General features: G+C 46.0%; 1 protein-coding gene across 1 annotated transcript in view; it reads right to left on the minus strand.

Moving 5' to 3' along the window:
* Positions 1-22,031, minus strand: part of LOC139387490 (unconventional myosin-IXb-like) — an 81,423-nt gene that overhangs the window by 21,790 nt on the left and 37,602 nt on the right. Inside the window, exons 9-32 of the mRNA XM_071133735.1 lie at positions 21,227-21,343; positions 19,760-19,894; positions 18,711-18,832; positions 18,303-18,444; positions 17,284-17,473; positions 15,030-15,108; positions 13,023-13,109; positions 11,200-11,239; positions 10,825-10,947; positions 10,530-10,610; positions 10,257-10,367; positions 9,845-9,967; positions 9,445-9,594; positions 8,291-8,448; positions 7,889-8,188; positions 7,000-7,179; positions 5,507-5,549; positions 3,255-3,361; positions 2,692-2,795; positions 2,316-2,494; positions 1,100-1,207; positions 609-782; positions 322-357; positions 41-152 (exon numbers count right to left, since the gene is read on the minus strand). Coding sequence (XP_070989836.1) covers positions 41-152; positions 322-357; positions 609-782; positions 1,100-1,207; positions 2,316-2,494; positions 2,692-2,795; positions 3,255-3,361; positions 5,507-5,549; positions 7,000-7,179; positions 7,889-8,188; positions 8,291-8,448; positions 9,445-9,594; positions 9,845-9,967; positions 10,257-10,367; positions 10,530-10,610; positions 10,825-10,947; positions 11,200-11,239; positions 13,023-13,109; positions 15,030-15,108; positions 17,284-17,473; positions 18,303-18,444; positions 18,711-18,832; positions 19,760-19,894; positions 21,227-21,343 — 3,001 coding nt within the window. The remainder of the gene's footprint in view (positions 1-40; positions 153-321; positions 358-608; positions 783-1,099; positions 1,208-2,315; positions 2,495-2,691; positions 2,796-3,254; positions 3,362-5,506; positions 5,550-6,999; positions 7,180-7,888; positions 8,189-8,290; positions 8,449-9,444; positions 9,595-9,844; positions 9,968-10,256; positions 10,368-10,529; positions 10,611-10,824; positions 10,948-11,199; positions 11,240-13,022; positions 13,110-15,029; positions 15,109-17,283; positions 17,474-18,302; positions 18,445-18,710; positions 18,833-19,759; positions 19,895-21,226; positions 21,344-22,031) is intronic.

Here is a 22,031-nt window from a genome sequence, read left to right on the forward strand (position 1 = left end):
TCTATGTTTAATGGTGAACAACAGATAGCTAGCTACTCACCACTGCACATGTAGGCCTTCTCCATAACCCAGATGTAGAAACCACACAGGTCACAGGACTGCCTGATGTTGACCTGGTACGTACTAAACATGTGACCTAAAGGGCTGTCGAGCTGGAAACACACAACACACATCATTCAAGCCGAACCATTGACCTGGGTTGCATTGACCTGGATTGTGACAGTGATATTCTGAGATTCAACTTAGTGTTGGTCGCAACGAGCCAATTCAACTTAGTGATGAGATAATGAGACAATTCAACTTAGTGATGAGATAACTTACACATTTTTTCTTTTTCGTCTTTGGCTTGTTCACGGTCTGCAACAAATAGAAAAGACGATCAGGGGTGGAATATATCTCCGAACCTCTTAAAATTACACCTTCAACTGATGTTTTACACTTCTCAAAACTATGTGTACTGCTGCTCTGGAGCATTCAAAAAGAGTCAAAGATACAGTCAAAGATACTGTAGGTCAAACCCAAAGATACTGTGTCCGTAACATGTCTGTGTACCTGCATGTGTGTATACAGTATCTGCGTGTGAGTGCCTGTGTCTAACTCAGAACTACCTTGACCGGTAGCCCAAACCCCTCTCGTTTGATCTCTCCCCGTATGAAGCCGTCCAGGATGGACTGGAACAGGTTGACCACCAGGCTGACCTCGGTCAGCTGCTTGGCTCCAGCATGACTGGACACACAGTTGTGGTAGCCCGTCATCAGGACCTTATAGCTGATGTGGGGCTTCTGTTGATCAGGGGAGGGTAGAGGACAGGGTTAATGAAGGGTGTGGGGGTGTTAGGATATACAGCACATCCCAAATGTTCACAACAGTGCTGTGCTAAAAAAATAAACGCTCAGAATAAAAATAATTAGTGCTTTATAAATCTCTTACCGTGTGTGTACTCCTGGCCCTAGTCAAGCTCTATATATACTGTTGATTTGGCTTCATCTCTCTTTCAAGACAGTCTTCTAAGCTTGAATAGTATACCATGCATACTTAATTATGAACAAACCTAAAGCTCCATATCTCTTCTAGAGCCAAGGTCAGGAAGTAAACTCACCAAGACGGAGTACATGCCCTTTATGGTCTCTCTGAACTGCATGGTGGCTGTAAGGAAGATCGTCTCTGTGGCTGACAGCTCCTTTACCCTGGTCCTCAGCTCGTTTACCTGGGAGGTATAGGAAGGTACATTATTTCAAAGTAGTAGTCTACTATTCAAAATAGCCTGGATTCAACTTTAAAATCCTCTGCAATAAGATGTGTAACTGGTAACAATCGGCAAAGATGCACTGCACCAGTATGAGAGACAGACCGAGCGAATGAGTGACTGAGTGAGAGAGAATGAGTGAGAGAAAGTGAGAGAGACAAAGACAAAGTGACAGAGTGACAGAGACAGAGAGACAGAGTGAGAGTGAGAGACAGGGTGAGTGACAGAGACAGAGTGAGAGTGAGAGACAGGGTGAGAGAGAGAGTGAGACAGACAGAGACAAAGTGACAGAGTGACAGAGACAGAGACAGTGAGAGAGAGAGACAGGGTGAGAGAGAGCGTGAGACAGATAGAGACAGAGAGACAGACAGAGCGAGAGACAGACAGAGACAGAGCGAGAGACAGACAGACAGAGCGAGAGCGAGAGAGACAGAGCGAGAGACAGACAGAGCGAGACAGAGCGAGAAAGACAGACAGAGCGAAAGAGTGAGAGACAGACATACCGGGACACAGAGAGAGAGACAGAGAGAGAGAGAGAGAATGAGTGACTGAGCAAGTTAGGCAGTCAAAACCTGCTCATGAAAGACCCTCTGAAGACTAAGGCTTTGGTAGCCTGGACCCAGATAATTTTGGTAGCCTGGACCCAGATAATTTTGGTAGCCTGGACCCAGATCCGTTTGGTAGCCTGGACCCAGATCAGTTTGGTAGCCTGGACCCAGATCAGTTTGGTAGCCTAGACCCAGATTAGTTTGGTAGCCTAGACCCAGATCAGTTTGGTAGCCTAGACCCAGATCAGTTTGGTAGCCTGGACCCAGATCAGTTTGGTAGCCTGGACCCAGATCAATTTGGTAGCCTGGACCCAGATCAGTTTGGTAGCCTGGACCCAGATCAGTTTGGTAGCCTGGACCCAGATCAGTTTGGTAGCCTGGACCCAGATCAGTTTGTGGTGCTTGAAAATGACTTAGCAAGTCAACACAAATAGATCTAACACCAGGTTAGAGATCCTAATAAACCGGAAACGATCCTGAAGCTGAGGTGATTACAGGTGAGTGCCAGACAGGTATCCCACCTGGTTCCCCAGGAACTCATCCAGGTGTCGGAGCTCATCAGTGTCGGTGATCTCCCGTTCCAGAGAAGCATTCCACTGCTCGGAGACCCGCGTGGCTCGGCTGATCCTGATGGTAGTGTTACCACGCACTTCAGTGTTGTTACCACGGCGCCCAGTGTACAGGGAGGAGGTAGAGGTGGCTATAGGTAAGGTAAGGATACGTGTGTGTTTAGACAGATAGAGAGAGGACGTGTGGTTGAGATTATACCATTGATCACTAGATGGTAGTAGAGGAGAGACAGAATGTGAAAGGCACTAAAATAGTTTTCATCATAGCACAGTCTAAAAGGTGGACAACACAGAGAGCAGTTTCCTGTAGGGGGTGGGATTATAGTACCTCCTTTCCCAGATGGTGCATTCTCATTGGTCCCCACCCCGTACGCATTTGTCTGTGAGTTTCGAGTCGGACGTTTCCTCCGAAACTTACTGAAGATGCCAAGCCTGTGGAACACAAAGGGTTAACATGTAACCATGACAAAGAAAATGCTGAATTTTCCACACTCGGTCCAGGAAAAAAGATGATCTATTATATTGACAAGAAGTTACTGCTCTAACAACGGAAATATACATCCTCAATAATGGAAGGAAAGCGGGAGGAGGCGGGAGGAGGCGAGATCAGGTGGGACCATTCTAGCCAATGAGAGGGTACAGTAGATACACGTGTGAACAACAGGCATAACTAAGTCATTTTTTCTCTCAAAGTTGCCAGAATGCCAGTTGCATCCACTTACATGTAACAGCCTTAACGTTACAAAAACGTATATATTTCATTGAAAATAAGCCACACGTAATTTGACACTCTCTCGTAGAATTCCATACAAAAATAATGACATACCGCATCATATCCAGTCAAAATATGGACAATAACTCCTGTGTTCTAGTTGGCTGAATGGCCTTTACCTATCAGGAGTGGTCGGCTGGGATTGGCTGGAGTCTCTGCGGGTTATGCTCTCATCTGGGAGGCTGAAACTAGCCCCGTCCGTGGAAATATCAGAACATTTCGGAAACTGAGAGATAAAACAAAATTACTGAACATCTGAGATTGTATGACATGAGACAACACAACCATGCTGGGGGCCAATCAGGTGGGTCGTTATTAACAGGTAACACAGTGTTGGTGCCTAGAAAGGAAACTATTAAAAGGGACAGTGCAACATTTTGTCAAGGATCAGGTGAAACTGGGTTTTAGTGCAAAAATGTTGCACTATCACTTTAAGAACAGAGAAGTTTGTTTTCAGATCATCCCCTTTCCCCAGCGTCTGTAGGGGTAGTAGTAGCATATAAATCCCAGGCCTGGCAACAGCCACCAGATCCTTCACAATACAGTCTCTCCTCCCCCTTCCTTCTCCCTACAGAAAGCTCTGTCTCTCCTTCTCCCTACAGAAAGCTGTGTCTCTCCTTCTCCCTACAGAGAGCTCTCAGTCTCTCCTCCCCCTTCCTTCTCCCTACAGAGAGCGCTCTCTCTCCTCCCCCTTCCTTCTCCCTACAGAGAGCTCTCAGTCTCTCCTCCCCCTTCCTTCTCCCTACAGAGAGCGCTCTCTCTCCTCCCCCTTCCTTCTCCCTACAGAGAGCTCTCAGTCTCTCCTCCCCCTTCCTTCTCCCTACAGAGAGCTCTGTCTCTCCTCAACATTGTGACAAGCTGAAGAGTGGGATCTATCCATCCTACTGACCAGCTGAAGAGTGGGTTCTATCCATCCTACTGACCAGCTGAAGAGTGGGATCTATCCATCCTACTGTCCAGCTGAAGAGTGGGTTCTATCCATCCTACTGACCAGCTGAAGAGTGGGTTCTATCCATCCTACTGACCAGCTGAAGAGTGGGATCTGTCCATCCTACTGACCAGCTGAAGAGTGGGTTCAATCCATCCTACTGACCAGCTGAAGAGTGGGTTCTATCCATCCTACTGACCAGCTGAAGAGTGGGTTCTATCCATCCTACTGACCAGCTGAAGAGTGGGTTCAATCCATCCCACTGACCAGCTGAAGAGTGGGTTCTATCCATCCCACTGACCAGCTGAAGAGTGGGTTCTATCCATCCAAGGGTGTGTCAACATCAGTAGCATGTTTAGACATAACACTTCACATACAATAGCCCTTCACGTAGCATCTTAGCTCCCTGTGTAGGTGTGACAACTAGAGATGAGTCGTAGAGATGTGACATCTAGAGATGTGAGTCGTAGAGATGTGAGTCGTAGAGATGTGACACCTAGAGATGTGAGTCGTAGAGATGTGACATCTAGAGATGTGAGTCGTAGAGATGTGAGTCGTAGAGATGTGAGTCGTAGAGACGTGACATCTAGAGATGTGAGTCGTAGAGGCGTGATATCTAGAGATGTGAGTCGTAGAGGCGTGATATCTAGAGATGTGAGTGGTAGAGACGTGACATCTAGAGATGTGAGTCGTAGAGACGTGACATCTAGAGATGTGAGTCGTAGAGACGTGACATCTAGAGATGTGAGTCGTAGAGACGTGACATCTAGAGATGTGAGTCGTAGAGACGTGAGTCATAGAGATGTGAGTCATAGAGATGTGAGTCATAGAGATGTGAGTCGTAGAGATGTGAGTCATAGAGATGGGACATCTAGAGATGTGACATCTAGAGATGTGAGTTGTAGAGATGTGATATGCCATGTTGTGGTGTCTCTACGCAGTGTTGTGGTGTCTTTTGTCGTGATGTGTGTTTGGTCCTACATTTTTGTGATATGTGATATGCAGAGATGTGACATGTAATGATGTAATAGTGAGTAGAGTTATGACAATATGAGAAAACAGTACCCCAGAATGAGAAAACAGTACCTCAGAACGAGAAAACAGTACCCAAGAATGAGAAAACAGTACCCAAGAATGAGAAAACAGTACCCCGGAATGAGAAAACAGTACCTCAGAATGAGAAAACAGTACCTCGGAATGAGAAAACAGTACCTCGGAATGAGAAAACAGTACCTCGGAATGAGAAAACAGTACCTCGGAATGAGAAAACAGTACCTCGGAATGAGAAAACAGTACCCCGGAATGAGAAAACAGTACCCCGGAATGAGAAAACAGTACCCCGGAATGAGAAAACAGTACCCCGGAATGAGAAAACAGTACCTCAGAATGAGAAAACAGTTCCTCAGAATGAGAAAACAGTACCCCAGAATGAGAAAACAGTACCTCAGTAGCGATGGGAGAGCTGTCTGACACCGACCCAGAGTTCCTGAGTTTTCAGAGAGAAATGTGAACTGTAAACTCTTTGTTAGAATTCCAGAAATATCTATAAGATATTGATGAAAGATACAATCAGAGAATGTGGAAACTCAGTGGCCAGTTTATTAGGTACACCACCCATTCACGAAAATGGTTCGCTCCTACAGACAGTGAGTCACGTGGCCGTGGCTTGCTATATAAAGCAGGCAGACAGGCATAGAGGCTTTCAGTTACTGTTCAATTTGAATGTTAGAATGGGCAAAACGAGTGACCTAAGCGTCATTGAGCGTGGTATGATCGTCGGTGCCAGGAGCGCCGGTTCCAGTATCTCAGAAACATCTGGCCTCCTGGGCTTTTCACACACGACAGTGTCTAGGGTTTACCAAGAATGGTGCGACAAACAAAAACCATCCAATCAGCGGCAATCCTGTGGGCGAAAACAGCTCGTTGATGAGAGGTCAAAAGAGAATGGCAAGAATCGTTCAAGCTAACAGGAGGGCCACAAACAGACAAACAACGTCGCAGTATAACAGTTTTGCGCAGAACGGCATCTCGGAACACACAACTTGTCGGTCCTTGTCACGGATTGGCTATTTGCAGCAGACGACCACATCAAGTTGCACTCCTATCAGCTAAAAACAAGAAGAAGCTGCTCCAGTGGGCACAGAAACACCACCAATGGACAATTGAGGAGTGGAAAAACATTGTCTGATGAATCCCAGTTCCTGTTGAGTCATGCTGATGGCAGAGTCAGGATTTGGCGTAAGCAGCAGTCCATGACCACATCCTGCCTGGTGTCAACGGTACAGGCTGGTGGTGTAATGGTGTGGGGAATGTTTACATGGCACACGTTAGGTTCCTTGATACCAATTGAGCAACATTTCCATTCCCCAAAGAATTCAGACTGTTCTGCCGGTACTAGTTGGGTGTACCTAATAAACTGGCCACTTATTCAAGATCATATCAAGAGGACATTGAAAAGGTCCTAACAGGTAGAGTTAAGAGAAATACTAAGACATGACATAACCAGTGTCGTAGTGGTAAGAAAACAGGTGGATAAACGCTGATCGCAGTGAATAAAGCACCGCTCGCTGTACTGGCAAAGACGATTTCCGCAAAAGCTGGGTAAACATTTTTTTTTTTTAAGTATGTAAATCACGTTTACTCTTTCCGCTACACCACTGGACATATCATTATCGTAACATGACATATCATTATCGTATCATTATCATATCATGACATAGCATTATCATATCATGACATAGCATTATCGTAACATGACATATCATTTGGCGTATCATGGCATATCATTATCGTATCACGACATATCATTATCGTATCACGGCATATCATTATCGTAACATGACATATCATTATCATATCATGACATAGCATTATCGTAACATGACATATCATTATCGTAACATGACATATCATTATCGTAACATGACATAACATACCGCAGCAACCCCTCCATATTCTTGGGTCGCTCGATCTCAGCGCGGGAGTCTTCCTGGTGTCCTCCCTCCCTCCTGCTCACATTCCATCCCTCAGCACGCTCCTTACTGTACTCCAAGGTGGAGCAGCCCTTCAGTGAGCCTGTGTGATGGGAGGGGCTGGTTGACTCCCCCTCTCCATCCCTGTTAAAAAACATCAGATGGATTTTTATAGTGCTTTTCCACCTAGCAAAGCACTTTACATTGTATAATAATACATTTTTATACCACTTTTCCGGCAGGTGCTCAAAGCTCTTTACATTTAAGCAGTAAGACCCAAGAGGGTGTAGTATATGTCCAATATACCACGGCTAAGGGCCGATCTTAGCACGACGCAACACGGAGTGCCATGGTATATTAGCCATATAACACAAACCCCTGAGGTGCCTTATTGCTATTATAAACTGGTTATCAATATAATTAGAGCAGATAAAAATAAATGTTTTGTCATACCCGTGGGTATACCATGGCTGTCAGCCAATCAGCATTCAGTTTACATTGTGTAATAATATAATTTATATACCACTTTTCCAGCAGGTGATCAAAGCTCTTTACATTGTATTGGTGGTGGGGATGAGAGCTCACTCATCCTCTACCAATACGTAGCCGACACCCACCTGAATGATGCCATGGCAGCCATTTTGTGCCTTACAGCTCTAGAAATGATGAGTGGCTGTCTGCGCTCTTAAAATATCCTTCATGTCAAATAGTGTATGCTACAGGTGCGTTGGTATTAAAGTAAGAATGCTAGTGCCTGAAAGCTCACCACACATCAGCTACCACAGTGGAGAGGTAAGTGGTGAAGAATGGGGTGAGCGGGAGAGGTGAGGAATGGGAGTGTAACATACAGTACCTGCCAGCCTTGGCGTCTAGCGGGAAGGAGAGAGGTCTGTTGAGGGGAGGTGGAGAGCCTCTTCCCTCTCTCTTTTCCGTCTCTGTGTTCCTCTGGGCGGCCTTCTGTCCATTGACTTCTGGGCCTGTCTCGGGGCTTCTGTTGGGACTGTGTTCCTCACTGTGCTGCCTCCTCCTCAGCTCCGTCCTCTCCAGGTTTCTCTGGTGCTGGGTTTGGTACTGATGCTTGGACTGCGTTTTGGGAGGGAGCTGGGGAGGCGTGGCGGGCTTCTCTCCCTCAGCCTTAGTGCTAGAAGTAGGGCTAGACATTTGTCCTGGTCAGTTAAAAAACTCAGGGCCCTGAAGTTTAAGTTCTACAACTTTTATTGTCCATAAGTTAGACAAATACATAAAGTCTTAGTACCTGTTTGGACCTTGTTTGTTCCTGATCAGTGCCTGCATTTTCTTGACGCTGTTCCTCATTCTCAAGTAGTCTGTCCTCTCCTGAGAACCTCTCCATGCCGCCTGGATCACTGTGGCCGCAAGGCACCTGTTGTCCGCTCGGAACGCCAGCCAACATCGCTAGCGGAGAAGATGAGATCAACTTTATTGTCTCTGTAGGTAAATTCAGCTAGGACACAATAGTTGCACCATTGTACAAAAAACATGAATCTTACCCTATCACACAGGGACATAACCCAGGGAGAATTTATCATACAGCGCTCTCTGGAAATACCCAAATACAATACTATTTTACTAGACCTGGGATAGGCCCTGTACACATTGTTGTGGTTTAAAGCAATAGCTACCTGTATGATCATGGTTTCCATAGCTACCTGTATGATCATGGTTTTTGCCATAGCTACCTGTATGACCATGGTTTCTACCATAGCTACCTGTATGATCATGGTTTCCATAGCTACCTGTATGATCATGGTTTCTACCATAGCTACCTGTATGACCATGGTTTCTACCATAGCTACCTGTATGATCATGGTTTCCATAGCTACCTGTATGACCATGGTTTCTACCATAGCTACCTGTATGATCATGGTTTCCATAGCTACCTGTATGATCATGGTTTCTACCATAGCTACCTGTATGACCATGGTTTCTACCATAGCTACCTGTATGATCATGGTTTCCATAGCTACCTGTATGACCATGGTTTCTACCATAGCTACCTGTATGATCATGGTTTCCATAGCTACCTGTATGATCATGGTTTCTGCCATAGCTACCTGTATGATCATGGTTTCCATAGCTACCTGTATGATCATGGTTTTTGCCATAGCTACCTGTATGATCATGGTTTCCATAACTACCCGTATGACCATGGTTTCTACCATAGCTACCTGTATGACCATGGTTTCCATAGCTACCTGTATGACCATGGTTTCCATAGCTGCCTGTATGACCATGGTTCCATAGCTACCTGTATGACCATGGTTTCCATAGCTACCTGTATGATCATGGTTTCCATAGCTACATGAATGACCATGGTTTCCATAGCTACCAGTATGATCATGGTTTCCATAGCTACATGAATGATCATGTCTCTACCACATAGGTACCAACCTGTATTCTGATGGCAGCATCTTTCTTGCAGAGGAAGTGTCTCCTGATCAGACAGGCCCTGAACCAGCGCTGGAGGATGACGATGTGACGCATCACTTCCTTGTTCAGGGTGTCCTGCAGATGCTGCCTCTCCCTCTCCTTTAGGAACACCTGGGGGAGGGATGAAGACATTTACACTGAACTCCTTTCCCTTTTACTGTTGGATTTTTAAAAAACATTTTATTCAGTTCTCCTTGGCTACTTGAATGTTGTTATGTTGTTGTGATGATGATGTCGTTATGATGATGTCGTTTGGGATATGTAAAGTACTTTCCGTTCTTGAAAAAGTGCTATAACAAATAAAATGCATTTATTTAGTATTAGTGTTATGATGTTTTTATATGGGGCCAAGAAGTGTTACCTTAGTTTTCCCAATCTGGTATGTGCTCTGTCCCAGGCCCATCTTCTGTAGCAGGTTCGCTATGTCCTTCGGTGCTGAGGTGGCTTCTTTAGGCAGCAACACCTTAAACTTCTCTAGGAACTCCTACATCAACACACAATCAATCACTGCATATAATATGGCCATCTCTTATCAAAATGACTAAATAAACAATAAGCATTACCTTTTAGACAATCAGGGAATTGCTTTTATCCACACTTTTATATCCAGCTTTCAAAACCTCAAAAAGTTTTGTTTTAGAGAACAGCAGCAGCATGAGTGATCTGATGGCTTAGTATCTGTGCTCATTTAGTGGTTCGGTACTGTTCATATGTATTAGGTCAGATTTAGACATTTGCTCATTCATTTGTACAGCTCTGAAGGTGTATCCTACCTTAAAGGTGAACTTGGCATTGTAGCCAGACTTCCTGATGCGTACCGTCTCCAACATGCCCGTGTACCTCATCTGCTGTAAAACTAGAGCGTCGTCAAACAGCATCTCCTTCTATAAGGAACACACACACACAGTTACATCAGTAAATACATTAAAGTGATACAAATTCTGTCATCAAAACTGACCGGAGGTCTCTCTGGATATCAGCGTCTGCCAAATGACCAATGTGTAAAACACTATCGTCCTACGTACAGAGCACACATGTGATCCTACCTTCTCGGCATTGGAACGAATACAGTGGATGAAGAAAGGCTCTGCTCTCCCCACAGTCTCCAGCAGCTGATTGAGAGACGCCTGCAGAACAACATCGCATCACGCCAGACAGCAGAGTTAACGGAGGTGCCACTCGCTGTTTGCTGCTCCCATTAGTGATCTTTAATGGATTTGAAGTGATACACACACACACAACACTACTCTATTCTATTCTGATCAGGCTGGTAGGGGTGTGTGTGTGTGTGTGTGCGAGTGTGTGTGAGTGTGCCTGCGTGTCTGTGTTGGGGAAGCAGACCTGGAACTGAGCGCTGATGCTGGACGGTTGCTTCCTCGGGTGTGGGTGGAGCAGAGAGCGGGGGGTGAGGTCGTGGCGCGTCAGACCCACTATGTGCTTCAGGGACCGGGAGTTCATCAGATTCTGTGGAACAACACACGTCAAACAACCAACCAACCAACCAAAAAATAATTTAAGCTTGATTTGAATCAAATTAATCAAATCAAATCACACCTGCACTGCAATGACATAGTGTTGTAATATGGTTACAGACAAGGCCATGAGGTTTTCCTGTCTACGTGAACCATACCAGGAAAGACTCCTGGCCCCAGGTAAAAGTGCAGTAATATAAACCCATAGATTCCTTTTTGATAAAGTCCACTACTAATACATTACCTTGGGAATGAGCTGTTTGCGCTTGCTGCCTTTGGTCTTTCTATGTGGAGAGAAGACAGAGAGATGGAGGTAAACTGTGTTTCACAGCCAAAGATGGAGGACAAGGACCAGTGAATATAGTGGTTTCAGAAAGGAGTCACAGCCCTGGACTTTCTACACATTTTGTTGTGTTACAGCCTGAATTAAAAATGGATTACATTTAGATTGTTTTGTCGTCACTGGCCACACACACACACACTCCATAATGTTAAAGTGGAATTATGTTTATAGAAATGTTTACAAATTATTTTATTTTTTTAAATGAAAAGGTGAAATGTCTTGAGTTAATAAGTATTCAACACCTTTGTGATGGCAAGCCTAAATAAGTTCAGCAGTAAAAATTTGCTTAACAAGTCACATAATAATTTTGAATGACTACCTCATCTCTGTACCCCCACACATACAATTATCTTTAAGGTGCTGTCAGTCAAGTAGTGAATTTCAAACACAGATTCAACCACAAAGACCATGTAGGTTTTTCAGTGCCTCATAAAGAATATATATATAATTTTTTAAAGAGGCCGACATTGAATATCCCTTTGAGCATGGTGAAGTTATTAATTACACCTTGGATGGTGTATCAATACACCCAGTCACTACAAAGATACAGGCGTTCTTCATAACTCAGTTGCCGGAGAGGAAGGAAACTGTTCAGGGATTAAACCATGAGGCCAATGGTGACTTTAAAAGTGTTTGGGGTTTTAGGCTGGGTTTCTGTACAGCACTTTGAGATATCAGCTGATGTACGAAGGGATATATAAATACATTTGATTTAATGGCTGTGATAGGAGAAACCTGAGGATGCATCAACAACATTGTAGTTACTCCATAATACTAACCTAAATGATAGAGTGAAAAGAAGTTAGCCTATACAGAATCAAAATATTCTAAAACATGCATCCTGTTTACTACAAGGCAGTAAAGTAATACTGCAAAAACATTGGCAAAATAATAAACTATTTGTCCTGAATACAAAGTGTTATGTTTTGGCCAAATCCAATACAACACATTACTGAGTACCACAACTTCATATTTTCAAGCATAGTGGTGGCTGCATCATGTTATGGGTATGCTTGTAATCGTTAAGGACTGGGGAGTTTTTCAGGATAAAAAATAAACGGAATGAAGTTAAGCACAGGCAAAATCCTAGAGGAAAACCTGGTTCAGTCTGCTTTCCACCAGACACTGGGAGATGAATTCACCTTTTAGAAGGACAATAACCTAAAACACAAGGCCAAAACTACAATGGAGTTGCTTACCAAGAACACAGTGAATGTTCCTGAGTGGTCGATTTACAGTTTTGACTTAAAAATCAGAAAATAATTGTCTAGCAATGATCAACCACCAATTTGACAGAGCTTGAAAAATGTTGCACAATCCAGATGTGGAAAGCACTCAGACTTACCCAGAAAGCCTCACAGCTCTACTCACTCTCAGAGACTTACCCAGAAACACTCACAGCTCTAATCACATTCAGAGACTTACCCAGAAACACTCACAGCTCTAATCACACTCAGAGACTTACCCAGAAAGCCTCACAGCTCTACTCACTCTCAGAGACGTACCCAGAAACACTTATAGCTCTAATCACTCTCAGAGACTTACCAAGAAACACTCACAGCTCTAATCACTCTCAGAGACTTACCCAGAAACACTCACAGCTCTAATCACTCTCAGAGACTTACCCAGAAACACTCACAATTCAAAAGTTCAAAATCTATGCAGTACAGTATGTAACATTCCATAAACAACCTGCTTCCTGCATTCACACCATTCCCACTTACTTCCTGTTCTCATAGCTGACGAAAATGTCCTCTAACACCTCCAGAGGGTGGTCATCAGACCGGTCAAATGAGAAGTCCAGCCGGGAGCTGTGGATGGAGAAGAAGGATTAGTTTAGTTGAATCAGGTGTGTTACTGCTTGGCTGGAACAGAAGCCTGCATCCACACCAGTCCTCTGTGGATAGGATTAGCCATCCCTGGGGTACGTGGTAAGTCTCTCCCACCACCCTGGGGTACGTGGTAAGTCTCTCCCACCCCCCTGGGGTACGTGGTAAGTCTCTCCCACCACCCTGGGGTATGTGGTATAAGTCTCTCCCTCCACCCTGGGGTATGTGGTATAAGTCTCTACTACCACCCTGGGGTATGTGGTATAAGTCTCTACTACCACCCTGGGGTATGTGGTAAGTCTCTCCCACCACCCTGGGGTATGTGGTAAGTCTCTCCCACCACCCTGGGGTATGTGGTAAGTCTCTCCCTCCACCCTGGGGTATGTGGTATAAGTCTCTACTACCACCCTGGGGTATGTGGTATAAGTCTCTACTACCACCCTGGGGTATGTGGTAAGTCTCTCCCACCACCCTGGGGTATGTGGTAAGTCTCTCTCTCCACCCTGGGGTATGTGGTATAAGTCTCTCCCTCCACCCTGGGGTATGTGGTATAAGTCTCTACTACCACCCTGGGGTATGTGGTAAGTCTCTCCCTCCACCCTGGGGTATGTGGTAAGTCTCTCCCTCCACCCTGGGGTATGTGGTAAGTCTCTCCCTCCACCCTGGGATATGTGGTAAGTCTCTCCCACCACCCTGGGGTATGTGGGGGTATGTGGTAAGTCTCTCCCTCCACCCTGGGGTATGTGGTAAGTCTCTTCCTCCACCCTGGGGTATGTGGTAAGTCTCTCCCTCCACCCTGGGGTATGTGGTAAGTCTCTCCCACCACCCAGGTGTATCTGGTAAGTCTCTCCCTCCACCCTGGGGTATCTGGTCTCTCCTACCTACCACCCTGGGGTATCTGGTCTCTCCTACCTACCACCCTGGGGTATCTGGTCTCTCCTACCTACCACCCTGGGGTATCTGGTCTCTCCTACCTACCACCCTGGGGTATCTGGTCTCTCCTACCTACCACCCTGGGGTATCTGGTCTCTCCTACCACCCTGGGGTATCTGGTCTCTCCTACCACCCTGGGGTATCTGGTCTCTCCTACCACCCTGGGGTATCTAGTAAGTCTCTCCTATCACCCGGGGGTATCTAGTAAGTATCTCCTACCACCCGGGGGTAACTGGTGACTCTCTCCTACCACCCGGGGGTAACTGGTAAGTCTCTCCTACCACCCGGGGGTAACTGGTAAGTCTCTCCTACCACCCGGGGGTAACTGGTAAGTCTCTCCTACCACCCGGGGGTAACTGGTAAGTCTCTCCTACCACCCTGGGGTAACTGGTAACTCTCTCCTACCACCCGGGGGTATCTGGTCTCTCCTACCACCCTGGGGTATCTGGTCTCTCCTACCACCCTGGGGTATCTAGTAAGTCTCTCCTATCACCCGGGGATATCTAGTAAGTCTCTCCTACCACCCGAAGGGTATCTGGTCTCTCCTACCACCCGGGGGTAACTGGTGACTCTCTCCTACCACCCGGGGGTAACTGGTAAGTCTCTCCTACCACCCGGGGGTAACTGGTAAGTCTCTCCTACCACCCGGGGGTAACTGGTAAGTCTCTCCTACCACCCGGGGGTAACTGGTAACTCTTTCCTACCACCCGGGGGTAACTGGTAAGTCTCTCCTACCACCCGGGGGTAACTGGTAAGTCTCTCCTACCACCCGGGGGTATCTGGTAAGTCTTTCCTACCACCCTGGGGTAACTCTCTCCTACCACCCGGGGGTAACTGGTAACTCTCTCCTACCACCCAGGTGTATCTGGTAAGTCTCTCCTACCACCCTGGGGTATCTGGTAAGTCTCCTCTACCACCCTGGGGTAACTCTCTCCTACCACCCGGGGGTAACTGGTAACTCTCTCCTACCTGGCCAGTCTCTGTAGAGCCAAGATGGGTCTCCTCTTTAGTTCCCCTGTAATGCGACAGGAGGTGGGTTTCACCAGAGCTGTGGAGTACACAGAACACAGGCCTCTCCATGTTAACCATCATCTTCATCATGTTAACCATCATCCTCATCATCATGTTAACCATCATCATGTTAACCATCCTCCTCATTATGTTAACCATCCTCCTCATTATGTTAACCATCATCCTCATCATGTTAACCATCACCCTCAACATGTTAACCATCATCCTCATCATGTTAACCATCATCCTCATCATGTTAACCATCATCCTCAACATGTTAACCATCATCCTCAACATGTTAACCATCATCCTCATCATCATGTTAACCATCATCCTCATCATCATGTTAACCATCATCATGTTAACCATCATCCTCATCATGTTAACCATCATCCTCATCATCATGTTAACCATCATCCTCATCATCATGTTAACCATCATCCTCATCATCATGTTAACAATCATCATGTTAACCATCATCCTCATCATCATGTTAACCATCATCCTCATCATGTTAACTATCATCCTTAACATGTTAACCATCATCCTCATCATCATGTTAACCATCATCCTCAACAACCATCATCCTCAACATGTTAACCATCATCCTCAACATGTTAACCATCATCCTCAACATGTTAACCATCATCCTCAACATGTTAACCATCATCCTCATCATGTTAACCATCATCCTCATCATGTTAACCATCATCCTCATCATGTTAACCATCATCCTCAACATGTTAACCATCATCCTCAACATGTTAACCATCATCCTCATCATCATGTTAACCATCATCATGTTAACCATCATCCTCATCATCATGTTAACCATCATCCTCATCATGTTAACCATCATCCTCATCATCATGTTAACCATCATCATGTTAACCATCATCCTCATCATCATGTTAACCATCATCCTCATCATGTTAACCATCATCCTCATCATCATGTTAACCATCATCATGTTAACCATCATCCTCATCATGTTAACCATCATCCTCATCATCATGTTAACCATCATCCTCATCATGTTAACCATCATCCTCATCATCATGTTAACCATCATCCTCATCATCATGTTAACCATCATCCTCATCATCATGTTAACCATCATCCTCATCATGTTAACCATCATCCTCGTGATCATGTTAACCATCATCCTCGTGATCATGTTAACCATCATCCTCATGATCATGTTAACCATCATCCTCATGATCATGTTAACCATCATCCTCATGATCATGTTAACCATCATCCTCATGATCATGTTAACCATCATCCTCATCATCATGTTAACCATCATCCTCATCATCATGTTAACCATCATCCTCATCATCATGTTAACCATCATCCTCAACATGTTAACCATCATCCTCAACATGTTAACCATCATCCTCAACATGTTAACCATCATCCTCATCATCATGTTAACCATCATCCTCATCATCATGTTAACCATCATCCTCATCATCATGTTAACCATCATCCTCATCATGTTAACCATCATCCTCGTGATCATGTTAACCATCATCCTCGTGATCATGTTAACCATCATCCTCATGATCATGTTAACCATCATCCTCATGATCATGTTAACCATCATCCTCATGATCATGTTAACCATCATCCTCATGATCATGTTAACCATCATCCTCATCATCATGTTAACCATCATCCTCATCATCATGTTAACCATCATCCTCATCATCATGTTAACCATCATCCTCAACATGTTAACCATCATCCTCAACATGTTAACCATCATCCTCAACATGTTAACCATCATCCTCATCATCATGTTAACCATCATCCTCATCATCATGTTAACCATCATCCTCATCATCATGTTAACCATCCTCATCATCACCATCATCCTCATCATGTTAACCATCCTCATCATCACCATCATCCTCATCATGTTAACCATCCTCATCATCACCATCATCATGTTAACCATCCTCATCATCATTATCATCATCAACATGTTAATAATCTTATCGTCATCATCTCCATACGTTAGTGTGGCAAGTCACATCTCAACCTGACTAGGAAAAATAAACTGTTGGCCAATTACAGGCTACTTATGCACTAATGAATATGGCCCAGACTTTTCCCTGGCTTGGTTCATGTCATGAAGAAAAGCCCTGAAAAGCTCTGATTGGACAGGTCAAGGAGAGAGGGTAAATGTCCTTAAAAAGTAGTGTACCTGCGGCTGCACGGCGGCGCCCGGCCTCCTTGAAGACTGCTATGATGTGTATGGTGGATCGGAGGATTCCCCATCGGAAAAAGGCCACAGGATCTGACCCGATCAGCTGACGCATGAACGCCCGCTGACTGCTGCGTAGTAACGACACGATCTCCGGACGCATGTGGTCCGTGTTCTTCTCCCGGAAATCCTGACAGAGAGGAGGAGAGGAAGAGGAGAAATGAAGAGAGAGGGGGAGGGGGGGAAGAGGGGAGGAGAGAGAGGGGGAAGAGGGGAGAGAGGAGGTAGAGGGAGGGGAAAAGAGAGAGGGAGGGGGGAAGAGGGGAAGAGAGAGGGAGGGGGGAAGAGGGGAGGAGAGAGGGAGGGGGGAAGAGGGGAGGAGAGAGAGGGGGAAAAGGGGAGGAGAAAGAGGGGGAAGAGGGGAGAGGGAGGGGAAAAGAGAGAGGGAGGGGGGAAGAGTTGAGGAGAGAGAGGGGGAAGAGGGGAGGAGAAAGAGGGGGAAGAGGGGAGGAGAAAGAGGGGGAAGAGGGGAGGAGAGAGAGGGGGAAGAGGGGAGAGGAGAGAGGGAGGGGAAAAGAGAGAGGGAGGGGGGAAGAGGGGAAGAGACAGGGAGGGGGGAAGAGTTGAGGAGAGAGAGGGGGAAGAGGGGAGGAGAAAGAGGGGGAAGAGGGGAGGAGAGAGAGGGGGAAGAGGGGAGGAGAGAAAGGGGGAAGAGGGGAGGAGAGAAAGGGGGAAGAGGGGAGGAGAGAAAGGGGGAAGAGGGGAGGAGAGAAGGGGGAAGAGGGGAGGAGAGAAAGGGGGAAGAGGGGAGGAGAGAGAGGGGGAAAAGGGGAGAAGAGAGAGGGGGAAGAGGGGAGAGAGAGAGGGGAAAAGTGAGAGGGAGGGGAAGAGAGAGAGAGAGAGGGAGGGGGTTAAGAGAAGGGCAGTTGGCAGTGTCACTTGTAGACAGAGCGGTACTACATGACATATATATTCATGTTTATGTACAGTATATGTACATCCTTGGTTTATATCCCTACCTTAATCTGGTACTTGATGGTCCCAGTAAAGTGTTGTATGATGAAGGCTGGTTCCATCCCCGCGGTGGGGACAAAGTATGGGTTATCATGATGCAGCTGCTTGAACTTCTCCAACAGAGTGTTGTCTGTGGACTGGGAGAGACTGAGGACATGGAGAGAGAGAGAGGGAGAGAGAGAGGACAGTGGACAGACTGTTAAATGAATCTCCACTCAACACTGAACTGTAAATACCTAGGTTGGTAAAAAGCTAGACAGGAAGCCAAACCAGTAAGCTTCTTTTCACCTGTCCACTTCCTCTAGATCAGTGCTGATAAAGGTTTAAAACAAGGAGAGGATGTAACTACAGCCTATTGAGATACAACCATGTGACCTGACTTGTAAAACTCTGGGCCCTCCTTCTAGACCTACTTGCTCTCCTCATCCAGTATGTGGAACAGTCCAGTGGGTTTCTGGCTGATCAGATGGATACAGCCCAGGTTGTCTTTGTAGTCAATGGGACTCCAGCTAATCCCTTCTGCCTGGTACTCCTCCTGGAATACATGGATGAACAAATTAATGGGTGGATGGATGACTGAAGGGATGGATGACTGAAGGGATGGATGGGTGGATGGATGACTGAAGGTATGGATGGGTAGATGGATGACTGAAGGGATGGATGGGTGGATGGATGGGTGGATGGATGAGTGGATGGATGAGTGAAGGAATGGATGAGTGGATGGATGACTGAAGGGATGGATGGGTAGATGGATGACTGAAGGGATGGATGGGTGGATGGATGACTGAAGGGATGGATGGGTGGATGAATGGGTGGATGGATGAGTGGATGGATGAGTGAAGGAATGGATGAGTGGATGGATGGATGACTGAAGGGATGGATGGGTAGATGGATGACTGAAGGGATGAATGGGTGGATGGATGGATGGGTGGATGGATGACTGAAGGGATGGCTGGTAGATGGATGACTGAAGGGATGGATGGATGGGTGAAGGAATTAATGGGTGGATGGATGAGTGAAGGAATGAACGGGTGGATGGATGGATGAGTGAATGAATGAACGGGTGGGTGGGTGGATGGATGGATGAGTGAATAGATGGATGGATGGATGAGTGAAGGAATGAAGGGGTGGGTGGGTGGATGGATGGATGGATGAGTGAATAGATGGATGGATGGATGAGTGAATAGATGGATGGATGGATGAGTGAATAGATGGATGGATAAGTGAAGGAATGAAGGGGTGGGTGGATGGATGGATGAGTGAATAGATGGATGGATGAGTGAATAGATGGATGGATGAGTGAATAGATGGATGGATGAGTGAATAGATGGATGGATGAGTGAATAGATGGATGGATGAGTGAATAGATAGATGCTTTATTGATCACCCAGGGGAAAAGACTACGTTAACGTACCCTGTAAGGGGTGTGGTAAAGGGTTTACTAGTAGTGTATAGAATTCACCTGCTCCAGTGTGAAGACGTGCTGATGAAAGTAATAGTGAACTTTCTCGATGGAGTAGTTAATACAGAACTGTTCAAAGCTGTTCGTCTGGAAGTCCTCAAAACCAAATATATCCAGGATACCTATAGACAAACACTAATAAACACAATAATATTCATAATATTAATATTTGAAATGCAATTGATTGAGCTGAATTCTGTCATGAATCCGTTGTGTTGATTTTTCTCCTCTCCTGGGCCGTGTGTCACACAGCAGTGCTTCTGTACCACGCTCTCTTACTAATACCTTATTTTAAACTGCATTGAAAGTTTGTCAAACAAATGGCGAGGTAGCGGTTTTGACTGGAAGTGATCGTTACAGAATGTGAAGAGAAAGGGTTAAGGTTAGGGTTGGGGTTAGTACAGTGACTGATGGGTTGTCTCTGGGTTAGTACAGTGACTGACGGGTTGCCTCTGGGTTAGTACAGTGACTGACGGGTTGTCATTGGGTTAGTATAGTGACGGGTTGTCTCTGGGTCAGTACAGTGACGGATTGTCTCTGGGTCAGTACAGTGACGGGTTGTCTCTGGGTCAGTACAGTGACGGGTTGTCTCTGGGTCAGTACAGTGACGGGTTGTCTCTGGGTTAGTACAGTGACGGGCAGTCTCTGGGTTAGTACAGTGGCGGGTTGTCTCTGGGTTAGTACAGTGGCGGGTTGTCTCTGGGTTAGTACAGTGACGGGTTGTCTCTGGGTTAGGGTCAGTACAGTGACGGGTTGTCTCTGGGTCAGTACAGTGACGGGTTGTCTCTGGGTCAGTACAGTGACGGGTTGTCTCTGGGTCAGTACAGTGACGGGTTGTCTCTGGGTCAGTACAGTGACGGGTTGTCTCTGGGTCAGTACAGTGACGGGTTGTCTCTGGGTTAGTACAGTGGCGGGTTGTCTCGGGGTTAGGGTTTGTACAGTGACGGGTTGTCTCTGGGTTAGTACAGTGGCGGGTTGTCTCTGGGTTAGTACAGTGACGGGTTGTCTCTGGGTCAGTACAGTGACGGGTTGTCTCTGGGTTAGTACAGTGGCGGGTTGTCTCTGGGTCAGTACAGTGACGGGTTGTCTCTGGGTTAGTACAGTGGCGGGTTGTCTCTGGGTTAGTACAGTGGCGGGTTGTCTCTGGGTTAGGGTTTGTACAGTGACGGGTTGTCTCTGGGTTAGTACAGTGGCGGGTTGTCTCTGGGTTAGTACAGTGGCGGGTTGTCTCTGGGTTAGGGTTTGTACAGTGACGGGTTGTCTCTGGGTTAGTACAGTGGCGGGTTGTCTCTGGGTTAGGGTTTGTACAGTGACGGGTTGTCTCTGGGTTAGTACAGTGGCGGGTTGTCTCTGGGTTAGGGTTTGTACAGTGACGGGTTGTCTCTGGGTTAGTACAGTGACGGGTTGTCTCTGGGTTAGTACAGTGGCGGGTTGTCTCTGGGTTAGTACAGTGAATGGTTGTCTTACAGAGACGGCCTCCTCCATGTCTCGTCTGTTGAGCAGAGCGTGGTTGATGTGCAGGACGATCCAATCAAACAGAGAGCTGTACAGAGACTTGGCCATCGAGTCCCGTGCTGTCACAGCCTAGGTAGGACAACAATAACATTGTTACAGCCTAGGAAGGACAACAACAACATAGTTACAGCCTAGGAGGGACAACAACAACATAGTCACAGCCTATGTAGGACAACAACAACATAGTTACAGCCTAGGAAGGACAACAACAACAACATAGTCACAGCCTAGGAAGGACAACAACAACAACAACATAGTCACAGCCTAGGAAGGACAACAACAACAACATAGTCACAGCCTAGGAAGGACAACAACAACAACATAGTCACAGCCTAGGAAGGACAACAACAACAACATAGTTACAGCCTAGGAAGGACAACAACAACATAGTTACAGCCTAGGTAGGACAACAACAACATAGTTACAGCCTAGGAAGGACAACAACAACATAGTTACAGCCTAGGAAGGACAACAACAACATAGTTACAGCCTAGGAAGGACAACAACAACATAGTTACAGCCTATGTAGGACAACAACATAGTTACAGCCTATGTAGGACAACAACAACATAGTTACAGCCTAGGAAGGACAACAACATAGTTACAGCCTAGGAAGGACAACAACATAGTTACAGCCTAGGAAGGACAACAACATAGTTACAGCCTAGGAAGGACAACAACATAGTTACAGCCTAGGAAGGACAACAACATAGTTACAGCCTAGGAAGGACAACAACATAGTTACAGCCTAGGAAGG

The sequence above is a fragment of the Oncorhynchus clarkii genome, chromosome 28 (genome assembly GCF_045791955.1).
Source record: "Oncorhynchus clarkii lewisi isolate Uvic-CL-2024 chromosome 28, UVic_Ocla_1.0, whole genome shotgun sequence".
Lineage (NCBI taxonomy): Eukaryota > Metazoa > Chordata > Actinopteri > Salmoniformes > Salmonidae > Oncorhynchus > Oncorhynchus clarkii.